Below are 27462 nucleotides of genomic sequence, written 5' to 3' on the forward strand. Positions count from 1 at the left end.
TGGATAAAAAAGACTAAGACGTTCGCGAACGCACGTTTGTGCCCTAAACCTCATCCCCAGGCCTGTGAACTTTTCACGGGTGGATTAGACCACGGCGAGAGCCAACAAGCCGAGGGCTCATCGTGAACCTGAGCCTTGTTCCCCGGTGATCGAGGGCTGTTCGCCTGCTGTGGGCGCCGGGCATAGGGATCCCCGGTGATCGAGGGCTTTGGCCGGCGGCGGGCTGCAGGCTCCCCGGTGATCGAGCGCTGTTGGCCCGCGGCGGGCGCCGGGCGTAGGGCTCCCCGGTGAATGAGGGCTGGCCGCGGCGGGCGCCGGGCTCCAGGGTCCCCGATGCACGAGAGCTGTTAACCCGCACAGGCGCGGGGCTCCCCGGTGACCAGGGCTGCTAGCGGCGGGCGCAGGGCTCCCGGGTCTATCCTCAAGTAGCTTCACCCACCGCGGCCTCGCCGTGGACAGCGGAAGGTGTCGACCGCAGGGTCCGGGAACAGCAGCAACGGCGCCCCGGCATCTCGAGCGGCAGTGAGCGAGAGTGGAGCCCCGGACCAGGGAAAGATGGTGGGTAGGCGCCAAGCTGAGCCGGAGAGTGCCGGAACTAACGAGAACACACCAGCGGGACAACGGCTCGCGGGCAGAGCCAGGGGCGTGGACGGCGCTCGTCAGAACCCCCACCCCCCACTACTCGAGTACGCAGGCGCCGGCCGCCGCCGCACGCCAACACGCAGGCGCCGGCCGGCCCACCCTCCTCCCACACTTCCGGGAGCCGCTCTGCCGCCGGACGGTCCCGGCCCCGCCTGTCCGCCGTTAACGGCGCCTTCTTTCCTGGAAGGCCTTAAGGTACGAAGGTACTCGCGCGAGGATGCGATAAGGAGCTGAAGTTCCTAGCTTCGCAGATGTTTTTGATGCTTAAGATGACTGGTACTTCCTTAGTTTTAACACAGCCTTAAAATAAATGCCAAATCTACCACAGAACATTGGGGTATTCTTGAAACATCCCTCCTTCAGTCTTTGCGCTGGCTGTATCTCCCGTTCAAAGGATCTTTTTTCTTTTCTTTTTTTTTTTTTTTTTTTTTTTTTTTTTTGCTGGTCCTGACCTTTGAACTCAGGGCCTGCGTACTTTTGTGTTCAAAGCTGGCACGCTATCATTTGAGCCACAGTTGCACTTCCGGCGTGTGTGTGTGTGTGTGTGTGTGTGTGTGTGTGTGTGGCACACGGCTCATTGTAGATGAGAGTATCTCGGACGGTTTTGCCCCGCCTGGCTTCGATCAGTCTCCTAAGTAGCTAGCATTAGACATGAGCCGATGGCGCCCGGCTCGGTGAGCATAATTTCCCTGTAAGAATGCTTTTTACAGTCTGAACTTCATATAGCACGGCATCAAGCAGGAACCACGTAAGCATCTGTTCTATTTCCCACAATCACAACGCATCATTCCACATAAAGCACATTGCAAAAGTTGCACACAACAAAAGTCCACTAGAAGGGCCCTGGGAGATAAAATTGTGGTTGAGAAAATTAAGACAGGTCTATAACCTCTCTACCAGTCGGCACAAAGAGGGAAAATAAAACAATGTCTAAACCACTTCCAAGCCCCCAAGCGAACCAACTTTGGGAGCTCATACAGGACGTCAGCATGCCTCTCTGCTTTTACTCCCCCTGGCACAGCTCATGGAATAAAATGGCCAATTCCTGCGTTACCCAGTGCCCGGGCTTCACAAATCCCCGCCCTTAATCTTAGCAAGCACCGCCCCCAACGCCCTGGAAATTGCGTCATTACGCCACGCATCCCGCCCCCGGATGTAGAGTTTTATATCCGGATTGTTAGCGCGGACGCAGAATCCAGTTTTCCCTACGCGCTTTGCACATGCGCTGCGGGTTTTTCCTTCTTCCACTTCCACTGTATTTCCCTGTCCAGGGAGCCGCCGCCACCGCCGCGGAGGAGTCGGGAAGTTCAAGATGGCCGCTGCAGAGACTCAGGCGTTGCGAGAGCAGCCAGAGTAAGTAGTACCTGTCATTGGGCCGGAGGCCGGGGCCCTGGGGACGCTCGAGAGGGAGAGACGGCGAAGACCCGCACCGGCGGGCGGGAAAGTTCAGGCCTAACGGCCAGAGCCAAACTTTGCGTTTCCCCCGGGCGTTAGTTCCACCGTGGGGCGGTAGGCGTGGAGCGTCGGAGGGCGGCCTGAGGAACCGGACTAGCCCAGAGGCCGCGGCTGCTGTTGGGGCGAAGGCGGCCGTGGCCTGCCGCGCGTCGTTGCCCCGGGAGGCGGAGTCGCGAGCGGCCTCTACAGGTCTGGTGCGCGTGGCGCCTTCCCTCGCTCGGGTCGCGCCCTCCCGCCCCTCCATCGGGACGCAGCACAGCGCCGCACCGGGTGGCATCGCGCTTGGAGACCCGAGGGGCCGTGGCCCTGACGGAGAGAGCCCCACTTTTCTGTCTCAAACAGTCCTCCTCATTGTCCCGCTTGCCACGGGTTGCAGCCTTAGGACCCTCGAGTCGGAAGAGGTCTCTTTTGACTGTCCCTGAAGTAGTTAACTATAGCCAGCGAGCTTTCTCCTCCCTCCCTCGCGATACATTTATCTTCCCCCCTCCCCTCCCCCATGCAAACTTGCAAAAGGTAGAGCCCTTCATTTTGAGTTCTGGCATATTTTTTTCATTTTTATTTTTTTTAGCCAGCCCTTCTTCGGGAGGACGAGTGGAAAAAGTAGTCAAAATTACTAGTTACTTCCAAACCAAACCACCATGAGGCCGAGCGAACACTTATCTCTGTAAGCAGAGACTAACTATTGCTTAACCAAAAAGCAGTATTTCGTTTTACATGTTTTGCGAGGAAATGGTATTTAAACAAGGAAATGGTATTTAAAACAGTCTTACTCCAGCGACCTTCTTTTCTTTTGCACCATCTGATTTCTTTCCAGCCATCTTAGGAAAAGATAGTCCCTAGCTACTGTGACAGATTAGGAGGAATCTTTAACATGCAGAGTCTGACGTTTCATTGTGGTACATAAGTTCTGTACTCTTCAGTTATTTGTTTGACGCAGCTAGACAGAGTTACACAGTTCGTTTTTTTCCCTCAAGTTATTAATAAGGACATTTGAAAGTTGCATTATTATTTTCACAATCTGACTTTGCAGAAACACAAATTCCAAAGTTTTAACTAGGCTTGTTTTATTGGCTCTCAGAAAATTCACTGTGTGGCAGTATTTATGCCAATCTAGAAAATATTATTTGGTCTTAATTTCTAGTAGTATGAAAAGTTATTAGTATTAAAGTACCCATTTGTGTGATTTTTATGGACAAATTATATTCATTTTGAAGAGTGGGTCAGCTGCATTTCATTTTACATATTCCAATATACTACATTTAATTATAAATAAGTATTTATGTGAGCCTTTATCCTGTGGCTCTCACTTAGTCTTCAATTTCCCCCTCCTCCCTTCACTGGTCTAATTGCCCTGTTTTCACGAATTTGAAGATAGTTAACAAAGACACAGTTTGATACGAAAACATACTTTGTGTGCTGACAAAAGTGTTTGTCCAAATAGTGTCTAAATCATTCTTTACAGGACGAGTAGTTTGTATGGAATCTAGTCAGATGTTATATAGAAAAAGGTTTATAAGCTCCCAAAAGGCTTTTTAATGTAGTGGCTTTTACATTTATTTTTGTTCCTTCCATTCAGGTTTTTTTAAACTTATTTGCAAATACCCAAGACCAGGTGCCGTGCAAATCCTTTGGCAAATATTAAACTCAGTGCTTGTAACAACCTTTTGCTGATACTGTTATCTTTCATAGTTTTACAAATAATGACAACCAAAGCACAGAAAAATTAAGTAGTTTGCTAAAGGTCACACTCAGTGATAAATTCTTTAAACCTCAGTCAGTCTGGATCGAAAGCTCTACACCTATGGTAGTGTCTGGCCTTCTACTACATTGTTGTAGTCCTTTTTCTATTACCTTTAAAGCTTGAAATCATTTTTACTATATACCTCCTGTCCCTGCTGTTTCTTTTCTTTTCTTTTTGTTGTGCTACTGGGGGTGGAATCCAGGGCCTCACACATGTTAAGCATAAATTACCACAAAGCTACACCTCCACCTAAAAATCCTTGTTTTTGTGTTTGAGACAAGGTTTCATTTTGTGGGCCCAGTCTGGCCTTGAGCTTGGGACCCTCCTGCCGTAGACTCTCACAGGTTAGGAGTGTAAAGGTCAAAGATTATTTTTTGATGTGATAGTGCTAAAAAAAAATTGCCTAGCTTAAAAACTTAAAATTTGAGCATTCATGCTCAAATTTAATAATTTCTGTGTCTCCAAAGAACAGATTGTGTGCTTGCTAAATAAATTCATTAAGACTCTTCATTGAGTTGAATGTAATGTCCTATAAGAAAGAGTAAGCTAAAATAATACTAGTGATTGGTAATTTATCACTTTTATTAATTTAGAGGTGTTCCAGACTTTTCCATTGTGTCAGATACCCTATACCTTTGTTTAGTTGGTAAAAATTAGCAAAACAAATACCATTAAACACTCCTATATTATCTGTACTTCCAAATCAGCTTTGCTTCCAAATGATTCTGTTCAAAAGATGTTACCCAGTACCTAATAATTTATTTAACAATCCCAACTTATTCCTAAACTCTTAGAAAAAGTTGGGGGTAATGAATCTAATTTAGTTACCTTTTGTTTTTTAAAAACTATAAATAGTTGTATAGAATGGTTTTAACTTGTCAATTTATGAATATAATGCAACTTTATCAATGTCACCCCTTCCATAATACTCCTATCTGTGCCAACCTCACCCATATCCTCAAGTCATTCAGTTCCATTTTCATATGTACATTTTGAATATTATGTGTTTGTCCACCATTCCTCTTGTGTGTGTCTGTGCCTGTGCTAGAACCCAGGGCCTGGCTTATGCTAGGCATGCTGTCTGAGCTATACCCCCAACCAGACTGCAATTTTTTTTTTCTTTCCTGTTGAGTATTTGGTGGACATTCACCTTTTTTTTTTTTCTTTTTTAATTTTATTGTCAAGGTGATGTAAAGAGGCATTACAAGTTACATAAGTTAGTGAGTACATTTCTTGTCTGACTTTTTACTCCCTCCATTTTTCTCCCACTTTCCCTCCCTCCCAACCCCACCAGTTGTACTGATCATTTCCAACATATTGTCTTGTGAGTATTGCTGTTGCATTGGTGCCCGTTTGTCCTTTGTCTCACCATTTAGTTGTTCCCTTCCCTGCCTTAATTCAGATAAATGTATATACAGTACCCAGGGTACCAAAATCAAATACAGTGACAACGAGGGATAAGCCATAGGGGGGGAAATACAAAAGAAAAAAATCACATAGTACATTAAAAACAACAGCAACAACAAAAACCTCTTGTGTCCATGTCTTGGAATTCATTTCGCTTAGCATCATCTTAATGTGGTCATATATACATAACTATTGAGCTATTCTGCTCATCAGCCAGCATTATCCTAGATATACACTAATTATTACAAATGAGGGAAACCATGGGACCTATGTCTCTTTGGCAGACTGCAGTTTTTGTTCGATGTAAAATTTGTTTTGAGAGATCAACCAAAGAGTATGTCAGTACTGGGACAATCAAGGCCTCGAAGTCTCATTGGCCTATCTTGTTAACAGCTGTCCCTCTACCGTCTTGGCCATTCCTCTACCTAGACTTTGGCCAGCTAATTGGAGATGGAGTCTCATCTACACAGGCTAGTTTCAAACCTAGATCCTCCAGGTCTCAGTCTCCTGAATAGCTAGGATTAGAGATGTGAGCCATGGTGATGTAGATCTTGATATCCAAAAGCTCTAGCAGCTTGAGTTCTCCTTACATCTTTGTGGACAAGATTTTTTAAGAATTTGAAGTGAACTGTAAACTATCTGTAAAAATCATTAGAAATGATAAGGGTTCCAAAGCAGTTTTTTTCTTTGGGAAGTAGTTATTTTCAATTTATTTCAAGCTGGTGGTTCAGTCCTGTAATCCTTAGCTACACAGGAGGCTGAGATTTCAGGATCACAGTTTGAACCCAATCCAGGCAGGTAAGTCTGTGATGTGAGACTCTTATTTCCAAATAAGCAACAACAATATCAGCAAAAAAGAGGGAGGAGAAGAAAAGAAAGAAAGGAAGAAAAGAGGGAGGAAGGGAGGAAAAACAGAAGCGGGGCTGTTGCCCAAGTGGTAGAGCTCTAGTCTTGAGCACAGTAGTTCAGGGACAGCATCCAGGCCCTGAGTTCAAGCCCTAGGACAGGCACCAAGAAACAAAATGTTTCCTGTATTGTACAATAAACAAGTATACTCTTACGTGTGCACTCTGTAAGGTACTAGATAGAACTGAACAAAAGCATAATCTTCTTACCCTTCTGGAACAATAGTAGTAAAAACCAACTTTGGCCTAGTGAGTACTGCTTTTAAGTTATTTTGTTACTGTTATTTTATACATTATTTATCTCAATACGTAACTTACTGAAATAACTTACTGCTATGAGCTAGATAAATTTCTTGGCCCTAGGGATAAAATAGTGACCTAAATCGATAATTCTTATTTTTACAGTACTCTGCTTATGACAAAGACAAATAAGAATTATGTTAAATGGATGGTGATTACCTTAACAGTTAAGCTTGGGACCGCATTACCGTTAATTTTTGGTCAAGTAAATTTGACTGAGGAAACATTTGAGGAAAGAACCTGAGTGCGACTAAAGGGACAAGCAGTAAAGAGTACATGTGTGGGTGGAAGTGCTAGTACAAACACTGGGTCCTGAGGTGGGAGGCTACCTGTCCAAAGTAGACATTGTGGCAGAGCAAGGGGAGTGTGGATGGACAGTACAGCACCAGCTAAAGGATTTTTAGCTTTTACTCCGAAAAAGATAATAAGAAATAAGCAAATTTCATGAGCAACAGTGACATAATCTCAAATGTATAATCCGATGTAGAACTTTTTACTGATTGGGAATAAAATACTAGGTTGGTGTGTGTTAAGTCTTAGGCAAGCTTCTTTGAACTCAAACTCTTACCTGTCACGTGCACTTAATGTGAACTCATCCAATTGTTACCACAAACCTATAATTTATCTGCACTGTTATTTCCTTAGTTTTTACAGTTGAAGAAAATGAGGCATAAACTAGCATTTTGAACCAGGTAATTTGTCTCCAAAATCCAAAAAACATTCTCAGTAAGCACACTTTCAGCTCCACAGAGGTTTTGTGAATAAATATATTTACCCAGTAATCTGTACAATAATAATAGCTTACTTTGAGGGGAGAAGGTGGTCACTAAGTTCATGCTTCAGCACTGTTTTTAAGCATTTAACATCTGGTAGCTGTGTAAGCCTCACCTTTTCAGGTAGATACTGTTTTTTCTCCTCTAACATGAAATATACCTGTGGATCCAGAAATCCCACACTTGTCAAAGCCTCACAAGTAAGGATCAGAAACAAGATTTCTAATCCAGGCAGTATGGCTCTAGAGGCTGCCTTTCTACTCTTTATTTTTCCTTTATCTTAAAGGCAGTTGGAGGTAATTTCTAGCTTAATTATTAGAATTTTGTGCTTTGACAACTCATATATCTAAAAATTATTCTCAATCTATAGAAAGGTGGTTGAAATACAGTATGTAATATATATACAGAATATACACTCTATATAGTATTTGTGAAGTATATATATATATATTCTTTTGAGGAAAAAAGTATAATCTGGAGAATATTAGATTTATCCTATGGCTTTTCCTACTCTATAAGTTAGCCTAGACTAAAGCCTTTCAGACTAAAGCCACTCACTGGAGGTTGCAGCTTCCTCTGCAAATCTCCTTTTCCTTTCCCATACGCCACTTAACTCAGGAATGGAGGTTGGCAGAATCAGACCTCTGTTTGGTGACATGCAGTGACTGTGTATTTTCTATTCCCACTTTTTTAGTCCCTTCCCCCATCATGATATAACTTATATATGGAGGGTCAGATTCTAATACCCCAAGTCTTGCCATAATCCCCAGAAATGGCAGATACATTATGGACAACCCAAACAACACTCCAGCCTTGCAGTTTTTAACTGTAATGAACATTTAATTGTACTCCAGGCACTTACTCCAAAGACATAAATACTGTGTTTTGTCATCTCCTAGAATTGGTCTACCTGGGATCTTCTGTTCATGTCTTCCATATATGATATCTTAGCCCCAGTGATCTGTTTGAAATTTGCTGTACATATCTTTTGTTAACTTGCTTTTTCGATTTTAAACACCCCATTCCCCCTCTTTAAATTCTTTGCTTATACTCTATGACCAGTGTTCTCAATCTTTTTTTTTAATTCACATTCTATTTCCTCCCAAATTCCTGCTTATCCCCCCAAACACGTGTACATATATATATATATACATATACATATATATGTAATTAAAAAATATATACACACTTGTCTGCCCTGGTATACAAAAAATCCTCCTTGACCATTCTCAATATGAGTTTAGCTTATCCTTCAGTGTTTCCATAGTGCCCTATTCCTCTCTGTTGTACTTTAATCTTTTGTTTCTATGGTATGGCTTTCTTTTTTAATGCCTAGAGATTAATGAATAGGCTCATGAGTGTGAGTGTGTGTGTGTGTGTGTGTGTGTGTGTGTGTGTGTGTGTGTGTTTGCAAGGGATGATTGGAGTATATAGTACAAATGGTAAACTTTTAAAGTTAAAAGCATGTATAGTTTGAAGTACTGACAAAACTAACCCATATTTGCCTACAAAAATAGTAAGATGGACATAATCCATACTAAAAACTTTAGTTTGGGCCTCAAATTTAGCTGTTAGTTTATTATGAAGTGATTTTAAAGGGGAAAGATACATGCATACTGGATTGCTAAACTATGATGTTTGGTATGATTAGTGTATTAAGTACATTTTCCACTTAGAACATTTTCAAATTACAATGGGCTTCTGGGACATAATCCCATTTCAAGAAGCTTCTGTAATGCTATTAAAGTGGTATTTCACTTGAAATTATTGACCACTACAGCATTGATAAATGAGAATCTTTAAATTAGAATATCTCAGACATTTAACCATATACTTCCCATAAGTTTTTATTACATGGTATCTGTTAATATGACCATTTTTGAAAACCAGTTTCTCATTTAAAATTAAGAGAGGTTAATTTGCAGAACAAATACTAGGTTGAATGATGTGAAATTACTGGTATTAGACTTCATTTGACCTATATATACAGTGTCCTCCTCTGTGGATCAACTTAGTGTTACATAATTGCTTAGTGATAGCTAGCCAGCTACTAGCCAGCTACTGACTGACTCCCAGTTAGTTCTCTATGAAGTTTTTTTTGTTTCCTTGTTTTTTGGTTTGGGGGGTTTTGGGGTTTTTTTTGCCAGTCCTGGCTTGAACTCAGGGCCTGGGCACTGTCCCTGAGCTTCTTTGGCTCAGCCACAGTGCCACTCTTAGCTTTTTCTGTGTATGTGGTACTGAGGAATCAAACCCAGGGCTTCATGCATGTGAGGCAAGCACTCTACCACTAAGCCACATTCCAGCCCTCTCTGCTGTTTTAATGCTTCAGAGTTTTATCTATATTCTCTACTTAATCACTGTCAGCTACCAGCGACATTTATTGCTTTGTTTGAGGTATAGCTTATTATTAGGCCTAGAGACTTACTTTGAGGAGGAGCAATTAGGTTAGGTAAGATACACTCAAAATAAGTAACGTCTTGGGGCTGAGAAGGTGGCTTAGTAGTAGAGTGCTTGCCTCGCATGCCTGAGGCCCTGGGTTCGATTCCTCAGCACCACATATGCAGAAAAAGCTGGAAGTGGCACTGTGGCTCAAGTGGTAGAGCACTAACCTTGAGCTGAAGAGCTAAGGGACAGAGTTCAGGCCCCACGACCGACCAAAAAAAAGTAACATCTTAAATTTGTTAGTTTAAACTTGACAAGTTTTCTTAATTGCAGTGTATATCAGGACGTTTTGTGGGAAAAGAAAATAAGTTCTTAAAACATTATGTGTGAGAAATTTTAAAACTCAAGGTACTAAGTGGCCATTATAACTAAATCATTGTTTATGGGATTTTCCTGTGCCAGGCTTGGATTTTATTTAATTTTTTAAATGTTCGTCTATTAAGTATTCCCTCTTAATACTTATGGTTTGTGAGTCAAGCTGTTACAAACAAAAACTGTATATTACTCAGTTGTTGCTATGTACCTTCTTTATACTAAATTATCTGAAGCTCATAAAAATTTTTAGTGACCAGCTTACTGAATGCTGATAAATATTGTGATTTTAAGATGTGTTTTCATACGTTTATAGGATAGAAGATGCTGATAATTCAGAAAAGAGTATAAATGAAGAAAATGGAGAAGTATCAGAAGACCAGTCTCAAAATAAACATAGTCGTCACAAAAAAAAGAAACATAAACACAGAAGTAAACATAAGAAACATAAACATTCCTCAGAAGAAGACAAAGATAAAAAACATAAACATAAACATAAACATAAGAAGCACAAAAGAAAAGAAGTTATTGATGCTTCTGACAAAGAAGGTATGTCTCCAGCAAAAAGAACTAAACTTGATGATTTAGCTTTGCTAGAAGACTTGGAAAAACAGAGAGCCTTGATTAAAGCTGAACTTGATAATGAATTAATGGAGGGAAAGGTCCAATCTGGGATGGGGCTTATTTTACAAGGTTATGAGTCTGGCTCTGAAGAAGAAGGGGAGATTCACGAAAAGGCAAGAAATGGAAATAGATCTAGTACTAAATCTTCAAGTACAAAGGGGAAACTTGAACTTATGGACAATAAAAATAGTACAAAAAAACGAAGTAAAAGCAGATCCAAAGAACGGACTAGACATAGGTCTGATAAAAAGAAAAGTAAGGCAGGTATTGAAATAATTAAAGAGAAAACAACTAGAAGCAAGTCAAAGGAGAGGAAAAAGTCCAAAAGCCCATCCAAAAGAAGTAAATCACAAGATCAAGCCAGAAAATCAAAGTCCCCTACCCTTCGGCGTCGATCTCAAGAAAAAATTGGAAAGGCTAGATCTCCTACTGATGAGAAAATTAAAATTGAAGATAAAAGTAAGATGAAAGATAGAAAAAAATCCCCAATTGTCAATGAAAGTAGAAGTCGTGATCGAGGTAAAAAGTCCAGATCCCCAGTTGACTTCAGCAGTAAATCCAAAGATAGAAGGTCAAGGTCCAAAGAGAGGAAATCGAAAAGATCTGAAACCGATAAAGAAAAAAAGCCAATAAAATCTCCTTCTAAGGATGCTTCCTCTGGAAAAGAAAACAGGTCACCCAGTAGAAGACCTGGTCGTAGTCCTAAAAGAAGAAGTTTGTCTCCAAAACAACGGGATAAATCAAGAAGAAGTAGATCTCCACTTCTAAATGATAGAAGATCTAAGCAGAGCAAATCACCATCTCGAACTCTGTCTCCTGGAAGAAGAGCCAAGAGCCGATCCTTGGATAGAAAGCGAAGAGAACCAGAGAGAAGACGACTTTCTTCTCCAAGGTATTTTGTCTTTATAACGTTAACACCTTTTTACTATTGTATTATATTAAAAGGAGAAGGGAAAGCAGAACTCAAGAGCAGTTAAAAATAAGATAACAATGAGTTTTGTAACCTACAATATATTAACCCTTAAACTTTTTGTTGTTGTTGTTGTTTGGTCTTTTGTGGGGCTTGAACTCTGGGCCTGGGCACTGTCCCTCAGCTCTTGAACTCATAGCCACTTCACACATTTTCTGTTTTATGTGGTGCTGAGGAATTGAACCCAGGGCCTCATGTATGTGAAGCAAGCACTGTACCACTGAGCCACCTTCTCAGCCCTACCCTTAAACTTTAGCAATGAGTATTTTATGGGTGTTTGCAAATGTTGAGCTTGATGACTGATGATTTTTTTTTTCAATTTCTTGATAATTTAGTATCTATTTGCCAACCACTTCTTTAAACCCAAGTGATTTAATTGATAAATCCTCATAGGATTATCTCAACTCATCAGATGTTACATAAAGGTTACACAGATTCAGCATTCTATGATTTACTTAACAAATTTTAGAGAATTGATTAGACCACTCCAAAGTACTTTGAGATCTTCTGCATATTTGGTAATTACAGTTTGAAATGGTCGCTTTGCTTATTAAAAGAATGTTACCTTGTAAAGATAAATTTATTTACTGTATTCATGTTAATATTTTCAGTATTCTGCTATAGATATAAATGATTTTAAAGTTTATACCATTACAAAAATGTTGTTTTTAGAATGTTCTTAAGATACTGTGTGTGTGTGGGGGGGGGGGGGAGAGACTGGTTTCTGGGGCGTAAACTCAGAACCTCTAGCACTTGCTTGGCTTTCCTGATCGACCACTTTAGCTATACCTCCACTCCTGGCTTTTTGCTGGTAATTGAAGATAGGCTCTCATATTTATCTGTCTAGAATGGCTTTGAACCACAATACTTAGATCTTAGCCTCCTGAGTAGGTAGGATTACAAGCAGGAGCCAGCACTTGGCTTAAGATATACTTTTTTTCCTGTATTCTTCGCTTCTAAGTATTATGAAATATCTTCCTTTTTTCTTCTGCTGTCTGCACTGAAGCATTTGTTAGTTTTTCTGATTATTTTATGTGAATTTCTTCTTTTTTTTCTTTCTTTTTTTGGGGGGGGGGTCCAGTCGTGGAGCCTGAACTCTTGGCCTGGACTCTTCTGCTCAAGGCTCTACCACTTGAGCCACTTCTGGCTTTTTTTCTTTTTGCTTATGTGGTACTGAGGAATCGAACCCAGGGCCTCATGCATGGAAGGCAAGCGCTCTACCACTGAGCCACCTTTCCAGCCCCGCTTTTTATTTTTTAACTTATTCTGGTAGCCTTTTAATTTGCTTTCAGTTAAGAGAAAATAATGACTTGTTTATTTCGCTGCTAGTCTTGGGGCTGGCACTCAGCCTGGACCCTATCTCTGAGCTTTTTTACTGAAGGCTAGTTAGTACTCTACCACCTGAACCACAGTTCCATTTCTGGGTTTTTGGTGTTTAATTGGAGATAAGAGTCTCAGAGACTTTCCTGCCCAATTTGAAGCCCAGGCTGGCTTCAAACCATGATTCTCAGATCTCAGCATCAGAGTAGCTAAGATTACAGGCATGAGCTACTGCTGGCAGCCCGGCTAATAAAGTTATTATTTTAAGACCAGACCTCAGTTTTGAAACAAATTAATTTAAAATTTAGTGATAGAATTTCCTAGTTAAAGAACAATCCAAATAATGCCAAACCCTATGAATTATTTGCCTCATCCATCTACAACCATTCCTAAAGTTAGTTCTGTTAGCCCAGTTTCTGTACACATACAGTTATGTGAATACAAATATTCCTACAAATGAAATCATAGCAAATTGTATGCTTTTTCATGAAATGTTTCAGTGACATCACATGAATTTTTTTTTATTTTTGTCTGAGACTGGTACTCAAATTTGGTACATGTTGCTTTTGCTCATTGGTTAGTGCTCTGTTACTTGAGCCTTGAACCAAGCCTTCAATCTCTATATATAAATTCTTTTTTTTTCTTTCTTTTTGTCATAAGGCTTGAACTCTGGGCTTGGGCGCTGTCCCTCAGCTCCTTAGCTTAAGGCTTATGCTCTACCATTTGAGCTACAGCACCGCTTCCAGTTTTCTGGTGGTTTATTGGAGAATAGAGTCTCACAGACTTTCTTGCCTGGGCGTGAGCGCCCAGCATCTGGCTTAAATTCTTTTATTATTAACATCAGTAACATTGTTTGACAGTGTAGCTGTGTTGTGTTGTTGTTGAAACTGATGAAAATGGATTTTTTTATTTTACTCTGTACAAAGAAGTCCACTGATTCTGTGTAAAGTTTGTCTGTGGAATAGATTGATAAAATAAATTTGCAATCTCCTGTATTCCCATATGTCCTTCCAGAAAAGTTACACCACCTGTGCTTAAGTAGTATATAATACCATCTTGTCATTCTCTTAATATTAAAATAATTTTGGGCTGGGCTCAAGTAGTATTTGCCTAGCAAGAACAAAGCTGAAAATTCAAAACTCACTACCCCAAAAAGAAACAATATTTTCATCTGAATTTTTTCTATATTTTATTTCATTTATTTTACAATTTTTAGCCAGTGTTTGAATAGACGTCTTCTATAAGCAGATTGTATATGGATTAAAAAAGAATTTTCTCAAGTGACCCTCAGTGTTTACCATAAAGAACTACAGATCTGAATCAAGTCTACTTGTTAACTTTGACTGAAGAGAGAAAGTTTGAGGTGTTTTTTGGGGGGCGGGGGTAGTTCTAGATAGCATGTCCAAGCAAGTAGGTCATGTTGTATTTTTACCAAGTGGAGAATTGTTCTTGTGATGTGATGATATTACATTGTGATGGCAAACCTTATGTATAACTTATCCTCATGAGATTAAATGGGGTTTTTGTTGTTGTTTGATGGTACTAGGATTTAAAGTCAGAGTTTGACATTTGCTAGCAGGCTTTCTACCACTGAAGCTACACTTCTAGTACAGCATTTTGCTGATTATTTGGTAGATGGAATCTTAGAAGTTTTTTTTCTGCTCAGGCTAGAAGAAATTAAGTTTTATAGAAAGGCCTATGATGATCATATTTTTTGTGGTTAAATAAGAATGAATTCACTGGGTGGTACTTATGAGAAAATTGTTGAAAAGTTGATTTTAAGTGAAAGAGGCTGAAATAACTCCCTTAGTTCTAAGGTTAATTGTAAGGCTGTCATTCAGTTGACATTAAAAATAAAATGCCATGGTTTCCGTCATTTGCAATAGCTAGTATATGTCTAGGACAAGAGGAAAAGGTGGATAAAATACCATGGTTTCCCTTATTTGCAATAATATTAGTATATGTCTAGGACAAGCAGAAAAGGTGAGATAAGATGATGTTAAGTGAAATGAACCCCAATATAGGGACACAAGTGGTTTTTTTCTTCCTTGCTATTGTTTCTAACAGACTTATAAGGTAACGTGATCTTTTTTGGTGCTTTGTATGTCCCTCCCCCACAATATAACCCCTGTTTTCACTGTATTTGATGTTGGTATAATTTTGGGAGGGGAAGGGAAAAAACAAATTGTTTAGGGATACAGTTTGGTCTGTTGCAACAATGAGATGTACAAGACACTAGGTCGAAAAACAAACTTTACAATTTAGATGTGGGGGAGGGGGAAATGTAGCTGAGGAGGTCGGAGAGAAGGGATGGTAGGGGAAAAACAAAGGAGGAGGCAACAATGCTGGATAAGAAATGTACTAATTTACCTTGCTCATGTAACTGCAACCGCTCTGTACAGTATTTTCACAATAAAAACTTAAAAAATAAAATGCTTAATTACAGAAATGGCAAGATACAAAAAGAAACTGAAATTGAGCTTATCTGAAATTTGAATCAGTAGTCCAACTTTAATATTAATAGCTTTTAGTTATTCTATTAACACCAAAATCTCATTGTCATCATCTGAATTTAAATTGGACACAAATTAAATTGACCAGTGTTTACTGTCATGAGATCAGTGTTGTCTTTTCTAGATATCCTTTTGGTTTGAATTTCTTTTAACTTTGATTTGCTCCCCTTAAAGAACACGACCTCGAGATGATATACTGAGTAGACGTGAAAGATCAAAAGATGCCAGCCCCATCAATAGGTGGTCTCCATCCCGAAGAAGAACAAGTAGATCTCCCATTAGAAGGAGGTCCCGTTCTCCACTAAGACGTAGCAGGTCTCCAAGAAGAAGAAGCAGGTCTCCCCGGAGGAGGTAAAAATGTTAAATTTTTGATTTACTAATGTTTTTGAGCCTTTAATTAGCTCAGTTGATAGATTTTCCTGTACATCATTTTTCTCTCAAATTTTGGCTGTGATCCAGTTTCCTTCTTCCAACAAATGGTATTTCAATGCCAGTTTTTCTTCAGTATAGTTTTCCTTCAGATTTACATAATTATTAATTAATAAAACCTCGTTAATCTGGACAATAGTAGAGTTTGAACTAAGGGCCTGGTACTTCCTACCACTTGTACCATACCCCCAGGTAAAATCTCAAATTATTCTTTTAGAAACAGGACTTTTTACCTCTTTTAACACAGAGGTAAACACTAAATGAACTAGGCTTTAGTTATTTATTTATTTTTAACTAGCAAAATCATAAATAAGTAGCCCAGTTTCTTTTCTATTTCTTCCTCAACAACTGGCAAAAACCTATTCACTGTTAGAAAACTATTTAACCTGAGGCCATGTACTTATAAGATTAATCAAAAAGATCGTTTTTTAAAGCAGGTAATCATTTTTTTTAATCCATATATACATTAACCGGAACCACTCTTTCAATATTTTCCATTGAATATAGTTTGAAAAGACAACAACCAAAGACTTGTATTTTAGCTATCTTTCCATATTTCTGAGGATTTTTTTCACTAGCTTCCTAGAATTGAAAACACATGGTCTGAAAGTACTGTGGTAGTTCTGGGATTTTTTTTTTTAACACATTTATTTTCTTCTGCTTAATGTGAATGAACTTTTGTGTATTCCAAGGGTGCATAATCATTGTGATCAGATGTTCTTTATTAATCAAATGCTGGAGGGAAGAAAAAGAACACCTTCCTTTGATTGCTCCTGGTCTTCTACTCCACACTGATCTCTCACTGTTAATTGTTTTTCTAGGTTCCAGTATTGGTCTTTGAGGGTCCTATTCTGACTCCTGAACATTTTAAAAAGACTTTCCCTTCTTTCATTCCACCATAATGTGATGCAGTGTGTTGATTTTTTTCCTCTCACCCTATTTATTTTGCTGGTTCATACTTACGCCTTCTTATACAGCAAGAAGTATAGACTTCTATTTTCTATTTTCTTTTCTATTTTCTATTTTTGGAGTACCTCCTCCCAGAAAAGACGGTCTCCCTTATTCTACTTGCTTTTATTTTCTCACTCTTATTCCTGTTTATTATTTTATTCTATGTTCAGTTTAGATATTTTCTTTCTACCTTCTTATCCCCTTTTATTTTTCTACCTTCTTATTCTCTTATTTTTCTAAGCACCTTATTGTTTTGAGGAATAGCATGTTTTGTCTCTCAGATAATGTTGTTTATAAACCTTTTTTTATCTTTCTTTTTTAATACTTTGATATTCCCTGGTTCTCTTTGCTGTTTTCCTCAGTCAGCAGGGAGCTTCATTTTTTACTTTTGCTTTTTTGCCAGTCCTAGGGCTTGAACACTTGGCCTGAGCTGCTTTGGCTCAAGGCTAGCTCTCACCACTTGAGCCACAGTGCCACTTCCAGCTTTTTCTGAGTAGTTTTTGGAGGTAAGAGTCTCAGATACTTTCTTGCCCAAGCTGGCTTTGAACCTTGATCCTCAGAACTCAGCCTTCTGAGTAACTAGGATTACAGGTATGAGCCATCAGCATCCAGCAGGGTGCTTCATTATTATCTGTTTTGATAGCTATGCACTAGGAAAGCTGGATAGAAGCAGTCTTGCATATAGGCAATATAGAATTCTACATTCTGGCTATCATTTGGGGATAAGTAGAGACTAGGATATTAGTTACTACAGTTTTCTCTTGGGCATTTTCCCAGAACTTTATAATCTCTTGGCGTGTTTGGACATGGCTACTAGTAGAAGTCTAGTCATTCATATTGTAAGAAAGTAAACCTTAAATGCTATTGCACTGTGAAGGGAGTGATGACCATTTTCCATTGAGTCAAGTGTTTTAGAACGTTTTTGCCTCTCACTTTTTCCTTTAGAGAATACAATGACTAGTTCCTAGGCATGCATTGGTATAACTATTCCTATTATACTAAGATTCTGCATAATTTTCATGTTACTTCTCCATCTGGTTGGCATGTTTCAATTGTTTTTTGCTGTCTTATGTCTTTGCATTCTGCTTGTGGATTTTCTTAAGTTGTTTCTTTGCTGTGATCATTTTTAGTAAGACTTCAGAAGAAATCTGAGGTTAATATGGTTAGATGTAATATTAACAGGAAGCTTGCTAATCCTTTGTAGACCATTTGAAGGGTTGCAGTATTTTTCTAAATTCATAATGCTTAAAGTATGTATGATAGTAGTTTCTCTTTGTTTTTGTTTGATAAGGGCCAAGACCTCAGGGCATTTATAAAAATGTCTGATAGCATTAAACTTAAGGTTTCGGGGCTGGGAAGGTGGCTCAGTGGTAGAGTGCTTGCCTTGCATTCATGAGGCCCTGGGTTCGATTCCTCAGCACCACATAAGCAAAAGAAAAAAGCCAGGAGTGGTGCTGTGGCTCAAGTGGTAGAGCACTGGCCTTGAGCTGAAGAGCTGAGGGACAGCGCCCAGGCCCAGAGTTCAGGCCCCACGACTGGACCCCCCAAAAAAAAAAAAAAAAAAAAACTTAAGGTTTCATTACATTCTTTCTTGTACTTAGCAACAGTCTTCCATTAAATTATAGTTTTTGAAACATAACACTCTTGATAGTTTTCCTGATTAGTAATGTAATTAAAAACAAGTATAGAGCCAGGATGTAACCCTAACTAGAGATCAGGAAGTTTGAGGCCAGGAAAGAGGTTAACAAGACTCCTATCTTAATAAGCTATGTGTGGTAAGTGTCTATAGTGCTAGATACTCAGGAAGCATAGGTAGGATTGCCTGTCTGGCCCTGCCAAAAACAGAAAACCTTGTCTAAAATACAAGTAAAAGTAAAAGGACTTGAGTATGACTAAAGTGGTAGAGTGCCTGAGCGCCACCTTCCCTATTCTCTTCTGAGACATACTGTATTGACCAGTTGCCACATGGGGACTTAACCAATCCTGACCCTGACCACCGCGCCTCCCCCCCCCTTCCTGAGTTCCAGTTTGGCACAGTGGTTGAGTGTTGTCTGTCCTGTTTAGGACTTAGTCTCTGGGGCCTGGATCAATGTCCCTTTCCCTATGCCAGCAACTTGAGTTTAAACCTTATTACTACTCCCTCACAAAAGAACAACATTAACTAGACAACAAACAATTGACTCTTAGTGATTGTATATTTCTACTGGGGAGACCAGAAAGACCTCATATTTACTATATTAATCTACAAATACAGGTTAAACATTTTTCTATGCAACATAGAGCAAGTGTGGTCTTTAGCCCAAACGTATAATCCCAGTACTTAGGAGGCTGAGCAAGGAGGATCACAAGTATTAAGGCCAGCCTGGGCTACACAGTGAGAACATATAAAAACATATAAAAGGAGGTGGTGGTTGTGATGTTTAGTGGTAGAATACTTGACTAGCAAGTGCAAGGCCCTGGTGGGTCCCTAGAACCAGCAGAGGGGAAAAATGCAAAGTATTAACAATAGATTCTTGTTCTAATGGAGCTCACAGTCAAGTTCATATTCATGAGAAACATTTTTTAACTTAAAAGTTGGTAAGAATACTAGCTGTTTCACTTATCTTTAATTAAACTGATGGTTCAGTCTTAATGTTTTGTTATTTTATTTTTTATAGAATTGGGGTTTGTACGTAGGACCTTGAGTTTGCTTCTCCACTTGAACTATGCCTCCAGTTCTGATGATCTACTGTTTGCCCTTTTTTTTGTTTTAGTGTTGGTCCTGGGGCTTAAACTCAGGGCCTGTGCATTGTCTCTGATCTTTTATTTGTTGTTCAAGGCTAGCATTCTACCATTTGAGCCACAGCTCCACTTCTAGCCTTTTAAGACTCAATCTCAACTTCCCTAAGTAACTAGGTGTTTTTATTTGTTTGTTTGGCTTTTTGAGGTTGGACTTTCCTGTGTAGCATAAAATAGTCTTAAACTCATGATTCTCCACTTGAGCCTTCTGGTAGCTAAGATTACAGGTCAGTACCTGTTGATAGATTTTTTTTTTTTAAGGACTTTCAGGTTTACAGCTTTTGAGTAGAGTACAGAGTTCTCATATTCACTGCCTTGAACATGTGCCTTTTTTCCACTTTAATTGGCTTTTTTTTAAATGTAGGTATCTGTTTTTCTTTGAAACAGGGATAGAGGTCGGAGGAGCAGATCACGCTTGAGAAGGAGATCTCGATCACGGGGTGGTCGTAGACGAAGGAGCAGAAGCAAAGTAAAAGAAGACAAATTTAAAGGAAGTCTTTCAGAAGGAATGAAGGTTGAGCAAGAGTCTTCATCTGATGATAAGTAAGAATAGAGCCTTCCCATAATTTAATTATTCTAGTTTAGAGAAACTGTTTAAATGCAAATTATAAAGTGATTTCCACCTGACTTTGTAAGTGAATCTAAGTGATTTTTATCCTGAGTTTAAAAGTTAATCTTCGCTACCTCTCCAGGAGGTTTATGACAGGTAGTAGTGGTTTTCTAAATTTAGGGGTGTCCAGTTTGGCCTGAGTGAATATTTGGCCATCATTTCTCATAAACTTTTTATTAACAACAGAAATATTCTTTAGTGCTACCAGTCTGCATTACTAGTTTACAGGGAACTTTTTCTGTACCAAATTTAAACCTTTTAATTTACATCAAATGTTGTGTACTTTGAATACTACATTGGATGGTAGTAAGTATGTCTATTGCAACATGAATATGGATAAAGTTTCAGTGACTAATGGAATATTAGAAAAAAATTTTAGATGCAAACAAAACTAGTAGTTCTCAGCAAGTGCCTGTTGCCTTCCTGGAGCCATTTGTGGGCAGCATCTAGTGATAGAAGGTCAGGAATTCAGCATCCTTTGCTAATGTTGAGAAGCCCAGATTAAAGCTTAATGACAAAGAGTATTGGGTTATAGAAGGCTGGGCTATATAGTTCCTAGTAGAGTCACAGAATAGATGGCTTGTTGGGTCCCTTATAAAGATTAATGAGGTCTTTGGGGGGGAAACAATGACAGGATTTCCCCCCCCACACACACACTGGTCCTGGGGCTTGAACTCAGGGCCTGGGCTCTGTCTCTGATCCTCTTTGTGTTCAAAGCCAGCATTCTACCACTTGAGTCGCAGTGCCACTTTGGGTTTATTGGAGATAAGTCTTTACAGAGTTTCCTGTTCAGGCTGGCTTTGAACTGTGATCCTCAGATCTCAGCCTCCTGCGTAGCTAGGATTACAGGTCTGAGCCACCAATGCCTGTTCATTTTTGATAGAGTAGACTGATAGTTTTCAGAGTTTTGTGACCCAGAAAAAGTTAACAGTGTACTTGTCCTAGTCCTCTCATTTTGTAGGTGATAAAACAAAAGTGAGAGAGGTAACCTTTTCTTGGGTCACAAGAATGCTAGTAGTGACATTTTAGAAGTTTGAGATCTTTTCCCCAATTGTAGTGTCATGAAATAGGCAAGGAGAAAGCTTAAAACAGAGAAAGAATGTGCTATCGGGTTTCTAGCCGAGCTCTCAGAGATACTTCAGTACTGAGTGATAGGGTATAAGACTTTGTTCTAGCTTAATAATGATTACATTTAACCTTAAATTTTAAGATGTGTAAATTTCAGTTTTAGAATCTAAGGATGTTTGAATTTTTTTAAGCCTTGAAGATTTTGATGTGGAGGAAGAAGATGAGGAAGCTCTAATAGAACAGAGAAGAATACAAAGGCAGGCGATTGTTCAGGTATGTGTTATTAGCAAAAAGAATTGTTTAGTCAGTACTCTTCCTAAGTAATCTCTGTTTTAATAAAGGTGTTTTGCTCGTTCAAAGAAGTAACAGTGCAACTGACCAGGCTTTTAGAAAAGGGTTAGATATAAACAACTTGTGAAGTGGGAGTTGGGTGGCTCATACCTGTAATCCTAGCTACTCAGAAAGCTGAGTTTTAAAGATCAAGTTTCAAAGCTAGCCAGGGCAGAAAAATCTGTGAGTCTTACTGCCAGTTAACCAGCAAAAAGTTAGTAGTGGAGGTGTGGCTCAAGGGGTTAAGTACCAGCCTTGAGCAAAAAAGCCAAGAGGGAGCATGAGGCCCTGAGTTCAAGCCCCAGTATCAGCACCATAAAAAGTTTCTTTAGTTGTTTTGTATACATAGAATTCTGACATAAACTTATTTATTTCATAATAGATGTGAAAATTCAAATAATAAATGTAGAATATACTTATACCCTGAAAATTTGGTTGAATCATCTTTGTCCTTGCTCAGGTCCACAATCCCTTATCTCTAAGTCTTGGTCAAGTGTGCTTCAAAACTCAAGAGTATTTTGAATTTAGAAAGATAATGTGGTGCATCTGTATATCACTTAGGGCCATCTGTAGGGTCTAAAGATGTTTGTATTCCTACCTAAAATTTACTAACAGTCACATGGTGGAGGGGAAAGGATAAATAGAAAAATAAACATCATCTCACCCATTCAGGTAGGTTTTCTACCTGATTAGTATGCACCAAACATAGGAAAACTTGGAAAATTTTGGGAATTTATATAAGAGAGTGTGGCTATCACTCAATCAAGATATTGATACCATGTTTGTTGTTTTACATTGACATTAATTTTGCAAATGTAGCAACTCATAGCAAATTAATATGTTCAGATAGCATTTGTTTATGAACATGGTATATTGTTATTACAGAAATATAAGTATCTTGCTGAAGACAGCAATATATCTGTGCCATCTGAACCAAGCAGTCCCCAAAGCAGTACCAGAACACGGTCACCTTCTCCAGATGATATCCTAGAGAGGGTAGCTGCTGATGTCAAAGAGTATGAACGGGAAAATGTTGATACATTTGAAGCTTCAGTGAAAGCGAAGCATAATCTAATGACAGTTGAACAGAATAACGGTGAGTGATGCTTTTTTTACATACCAGTGAGACTTGGGGTTTGGGGGAAGAATGAGAGGAAATAATATTGCTGTGCTGGATACTTAGTGTACCTTAATGTAATAGTAAGTTTAGCCTTTATAAATGGGTTTCTACTAATTCACTTCCTGGATAGTATACTGAACTTCCCACATTTTCATCTCCTTATATTCTTGGTGTAGAGTATTTTAAAATAAATTCCAGCCATGACTTCATTTCACCTGCAAATACTTAAATCTCTGACAGATAATGACATGAATGTTCTGTATTTTCAATGTTTGTTTACAGTTACTGGGTTTAATTCTAAATCCAGAGAAGATACACACAATGCATAGAGGATGTCTGTCTATCTCCTAAACTTCACTTCATCCCCAAGAATTCTTATACCTTTTTATTTTTCCCCTCTTTTCATTTACTCGGGAGGATGCTTTGCTGTGTCCTATGACATTTTCCTCTGGGTGTCATTATTTTCTTCATCTTTAGTATATCTTGAATAATAGCATTAGATTTAATGTTTGTTTGTTAAGAATACTTCATAAGAACTACTGAATTTTTGAATCACATTTGATGTCTGATTACTGTATTTTTATTGACATTGAAGTTGTGTGTTTAGATGTGATGAACTACATTTATCCAGTATAGTTACACTTTGCCTACTGACTTAATTTTAGCAGTTCTAACTATTATTTTCTTCCATAAAAGAAGTTCCCATTCACTGATTACTCTGGAATATACTTTGGGTATGAAAACAAGCTAAATATGTAAATTATTTTCCATTAATCACCAGTCTTTAGAAGAAAATACAGCTATTTCCCCAAGCTACCACCAGAGATGACTAAATCTTGAGTTTCTGATGAGTTTTTACTGCTTAATATCAGTCTATTTTTGTTATTTTTTCATTTTAAAGCTCATCTATTCTCTCTACAATTAGCCTATGGGTGAAGCCCTTTGAAAAAGGTTTCCAATGAACATTAAATTAATTCCTTCAGTATTTAAGAGCTTTTTTACTTTCCAGGGCATTTCCAGGGCAGATACCACGAACTTTCTTGTGTATAAGGTCATATAGTAATTTAGTAATTATTTTAGATGCTTCTTTCTAACCAGTGTATTGCCACAGATAATGTGTCAGTCCTTGAATATGCGTTTAAAAAAATAATCTTCATGTTCATTGAGATTTGAATTTTGTACGTTTGGTTTTCACAAAGTATTTGTTTACTTGTTTTGCCTCTTAAATAAGGAGTGAACTAGGATTTAGTTAAGTTTGTATATGTAGTAACTTCTTGATTTTCTGTTTCTCTTTTCTCTTGCAATGAAGAATTTAATTCCTAATAACACAGTTACTGACAGGTTATTGTAGTCAGACTGTCCTACACAATGATTTACTACTGACATCAGTAAATAAATGTACTGTCACTGGAAATTTCAGTGGAATTTCTGTCCTTAGAACCCATATTAAGGTATAGGCATGATTCTGTGCTTTAAAATTGTTTGAAATAATTCTCTGTGTGGCTCCACCAACTAACATGATAGGATTCTTCCTTCTTCCCATCCTCCACAATCCCCTTTGAGCCAGAATCTCCAATAGATCAAACTGGCCTCAAATTGGAGATCCTTCAGCCTCTGCCCCCTATATGTTGGAATTACAAGTATGCACTACCACACATTTAAAAATTAGTTATATATATATATATATATATATATATATATACACACACACACACACACACACATACTTTAGTTTCTACTACAATAAACATGGTACAAACCTATATTAGTATAATCTTTCTTATTTCTCCCTAGTCATCTGGATATGAGCATGTATTCAAATTGTTGGCTACTCATTAGATACTAAGTAGCTTCCTAAGTCATTTTTAGTGGTGCATGTACTGCCATACTTCACTCCCCTGGAAAAGGAATAAGGTGCAAGTTTAAAAATAGGTTTTTGTTTTAAGAACTTTCATTTGAGCCGGGTGCCAGTGGCTCATGCCTGTAATCCTAGCTTAGCTACTCAGGAGGCTGAGATCTGAGGATCACGGTTCAAAGTCAGCCCGGGCAGGAAAGTCCACATGAGACTCTTATCTCCAATAAAAACCACTAGAAAACCAGAAGTGGTGCTGTGGCTCAAGTGGTAGAGCACTCACCTTGAGCTGAAGAGTTGAGGGATAGCACCCAAGCCCAGAGTTCAAGCCCCACAGCTGACAAAAAAAAAAAAAAACAACTTTCATTTGAATAGTTACTATTTAACTATTTGCTTATTCATTTAAAGTAATAATAGCTAAAGTTGATATTAGTTCTTTTTGAAATACGGCTTTTTAGTAAAAACATATTGTTTTATATATTAAGTATAGTAAATGATTCTGAATTTAGTATTAATTGAAAACTAAAACTAATATGCTATAATGAAAACAAGCATGAATTACTATTGTTTTTGTTTTGTTTTTGTGTGTCTTCATTTTTCAAATACGTACATTTCCTTTAAGGTTCATCTCAGAAGAAGCTGTTAGCACCTGATATGTTTACAGAATCTGATGATATGTTCGCTGCATATTTTGATGTAAGTTTAAATCAACTATTGACAGAAAAATAGTATAACACATGTGGTCATGCATAGAGAGAGAAAATAAGAATAGCAGTCTGAGTCAACAGTATCCAGAAACCATACCTTACCCTGCTATACTATTTGCACATTTTCTGAAAGTCTAAACTTACGCTGAAAATTTGAAAACAGGTACAGCAGAACAATTTGAGAGTTTCATGAAAGTTACACACAAAGTGACTTAATGTGCAACAGTTGTTTATGTACATATGTATTCATATATCAGTGTACATGTAAATAGGGATGTTTGCATACATCTGTATGTGACATAAGGGATACCTTTATTCGAGCAGAGTCGTTGTGCCTCTGTATTTAGATAGTTGAGGACCTTTAGGATTTAAGGATTTATAGGCATTGAAGGGTAGTTTAAGAAATTTTGGCGGCTTTTTGTTTTTCCTTAATGATTTACCAGTGCCTTTTGAAAGGCATTGATGTCTTTCAAAGATACGTTAAAATATGAGCACATTCAAAAGTGAAGCCACTGTCCATATATCTGTAGTATGAGGCTCTATTAAGAGAAAGGAAGTGAGGACAAATGGAACATGGAAAATAAATTTGTGTAGCATGAGCAATTAAGTGTTTGGGACCTCAAATTCTTTAGTGTTTGGGTCAAATTGGCTCAAGTAATCTGTGATGTCTTACATGGTACAACAAGAGCCAGGAAAGGTTAAGAGAGCTTGGCTTACATGGTAGAACACTTGCCCAGCATGCATGAGGCCCTGGCCTAGTACCACCAAAAAGGGATGTAGGGAAGGACTGCTGTCATTGGTGAAAGGAAGAGAGATAAGGAGAAATGAATGAATATTGAGCTAGTCTTAAGTGTCCCCCACCATCATTTGCCTAGATGGTATGTGTGTGATTCTGCTTTCCATCACCAGAACAAAATACCTGATACAATCAACTTCTAAAGAGAAAAGATCTCTTTGGCTAAGTTTTTGCAGTTCAGGACCATAATCTGTTGTCCATATGGCTTTGGGCCATGCCAAGAGTATGTAGCAGAGCAAAACTGCTTATTTCATGGCCAGAAAGGAAAAATCCTGAAGAGAAGCAGGGGCCCTGCTGTGTCTTCAAGGGCATACCTCAGTGATCTAAGATTTTCCACCAGAGACCATGTCTAAAAGGTTCCACCACATCTCAATAGCACTACCTTGGGGACCAGACTTTTCTCACAGGGGCCTTTGGGAAAGGAAGGGATGGGGAAATATCTAATATTTAAACTATAGTATTGTAGAAAGATCTGGGTATCACAGAGTAATGTACAATAAAGATTCTTCCCAAGTACTAGATATTCTTATTTTTTAATTTTCCACACAGGCTCAACTAGTGCAGCCAGTGAATGTCACTACGTTTCATGCATATATGGGAAGAGTACAAATGTTGACTACGTGGACAGGGCAGTGAAAGAAATGGTGAAAATTGGTAGGCAAGAGTTGCCACTATGGTTGTTAACTGAGCGCCAGTCTGTAGTTTTTGTCACAATCTGTCTATCATCAGCTTAAGAAAACCAGATCTGATTTTCAGTTTTTATTTTAATTTATAATGCCCTAATCATGTTCACAAAAGTTTTTGAAGATATATTAAATTGTTTCCCTAAGTGTTCTTTGATGAGACTTTGATGTTTCAGCTATATTGCATTTGCAATATATTACTTACTGCATAAATGGTAGTAATTGCTTACTAATTCAGAATAAAATACTGCTTTTGCTATTTTTTACTATAAAGGAAATGTTATAGGTGTTGGATTTATAGGTAAGCAACTCATGTTACATCTATTTCAGAGTGCTCGTCTTCGAGCTGCTGGCATTGGAAAAGATTTCAAAGAGAATCCTAACCTCAGAGATAACTGGACTGATGCTGAAGGCTATTATCGTGAGTTGTCATTTCTTACTATGTTTATGGTAATGTAAGCATTGTGTTTATTGTAAATATACATTTATTAAAGACTTAATGCAGTGACTTGTTTTAGGGAATTGTGATAAATCACATCACAGTGCCATCACTTAAAAAGTATGCCACATCCAGCTGCTGCACGGACTTGTGTTGTGCTCTACTAAGCAGCCCAGAGTGTTGGATGGAAGTAAGGTAGCCTGTGTGATGTGCTGCCTAAATCTAAGCAGTTGATAATTTCTCCACCCAGAGATAATTCTCAGAAGGAAAAGATGTATCTCTGCTTATCTTTCTC

General features: G+C 38.6%; 1 protein-coding gene across 6 annotated transcripts in view; it reads left to right on the forward strand.

Annotated features, from left to right (window-relative positions):
- Nucleotides 1-761: 761 nt before the first annotated feature.
- Prp4k (pre-mRNA processing factor kinase PRP4K) overlaps nucleotides 762-27462 on the forward strand; it is a 38425-nt gene continuing 11724 nt past the window's right edge. For 5 of the 6 annotated variants that reach the window (XR_011372257.1, XR_011372256.1, XR_011372255.1 and 2 more), the window contains exons 1-8: nucleotides 1808-1995; nucleotides 10294-11493; nucleotides 15579-15755; nucleotides 19950-20105; nucleotides 21432-21513; nucleotides 22456-22666; nucleotides 25165-25238; nucleotides 27059-27149. Coding sequence is in view for 2 of the 6 variants with exons in the window: in XM_070024666.1 (XP_069880767.1) it covers nucleotides 1955-1995; nucleotides 10294-11493; nucleotides 15579-15755; nucleotides 19950-20105; nucleotides 21432-21513; nucleotides 22456-22666; nucleotides 25165-25238; nucleotides 27059-27149 (2032 nt within the window). In the remaining 4 variants the exon portion in view is untranslated. Of the gene's footprint in view, nucleotides 838-1807; nucleotides 1996-10293; nucleotides 11494-15578; nucleotides 15756-19949; nucleotides 20106-21431; nucleotides 21514-22455; nucleotides 22667-25164; nucleotides 25239-27058; nucleotides 27150-27462 lie in introns of those variants that run through there. The other variant, XM_070024667.1, reaches the window with a different exon arrangement.

This window comes from Dipodomys merriami, unplaced genomic scaffold, assembly GCF_024711535.1.
Source record: "Dipodomys merriami isolate MVZ:Mamm:240054 unplaced genomic scaffold, mDipMer1.0.p SCAF_16, whole genome shotgun sequence".
Taxonomy (NCBI): domain Eukaryota; kingdom Metazoa; phylum Chordata; class Mammalia; order Rodentia; family Heteromyidae; genus Dipodomys; species Dipodomys merriami.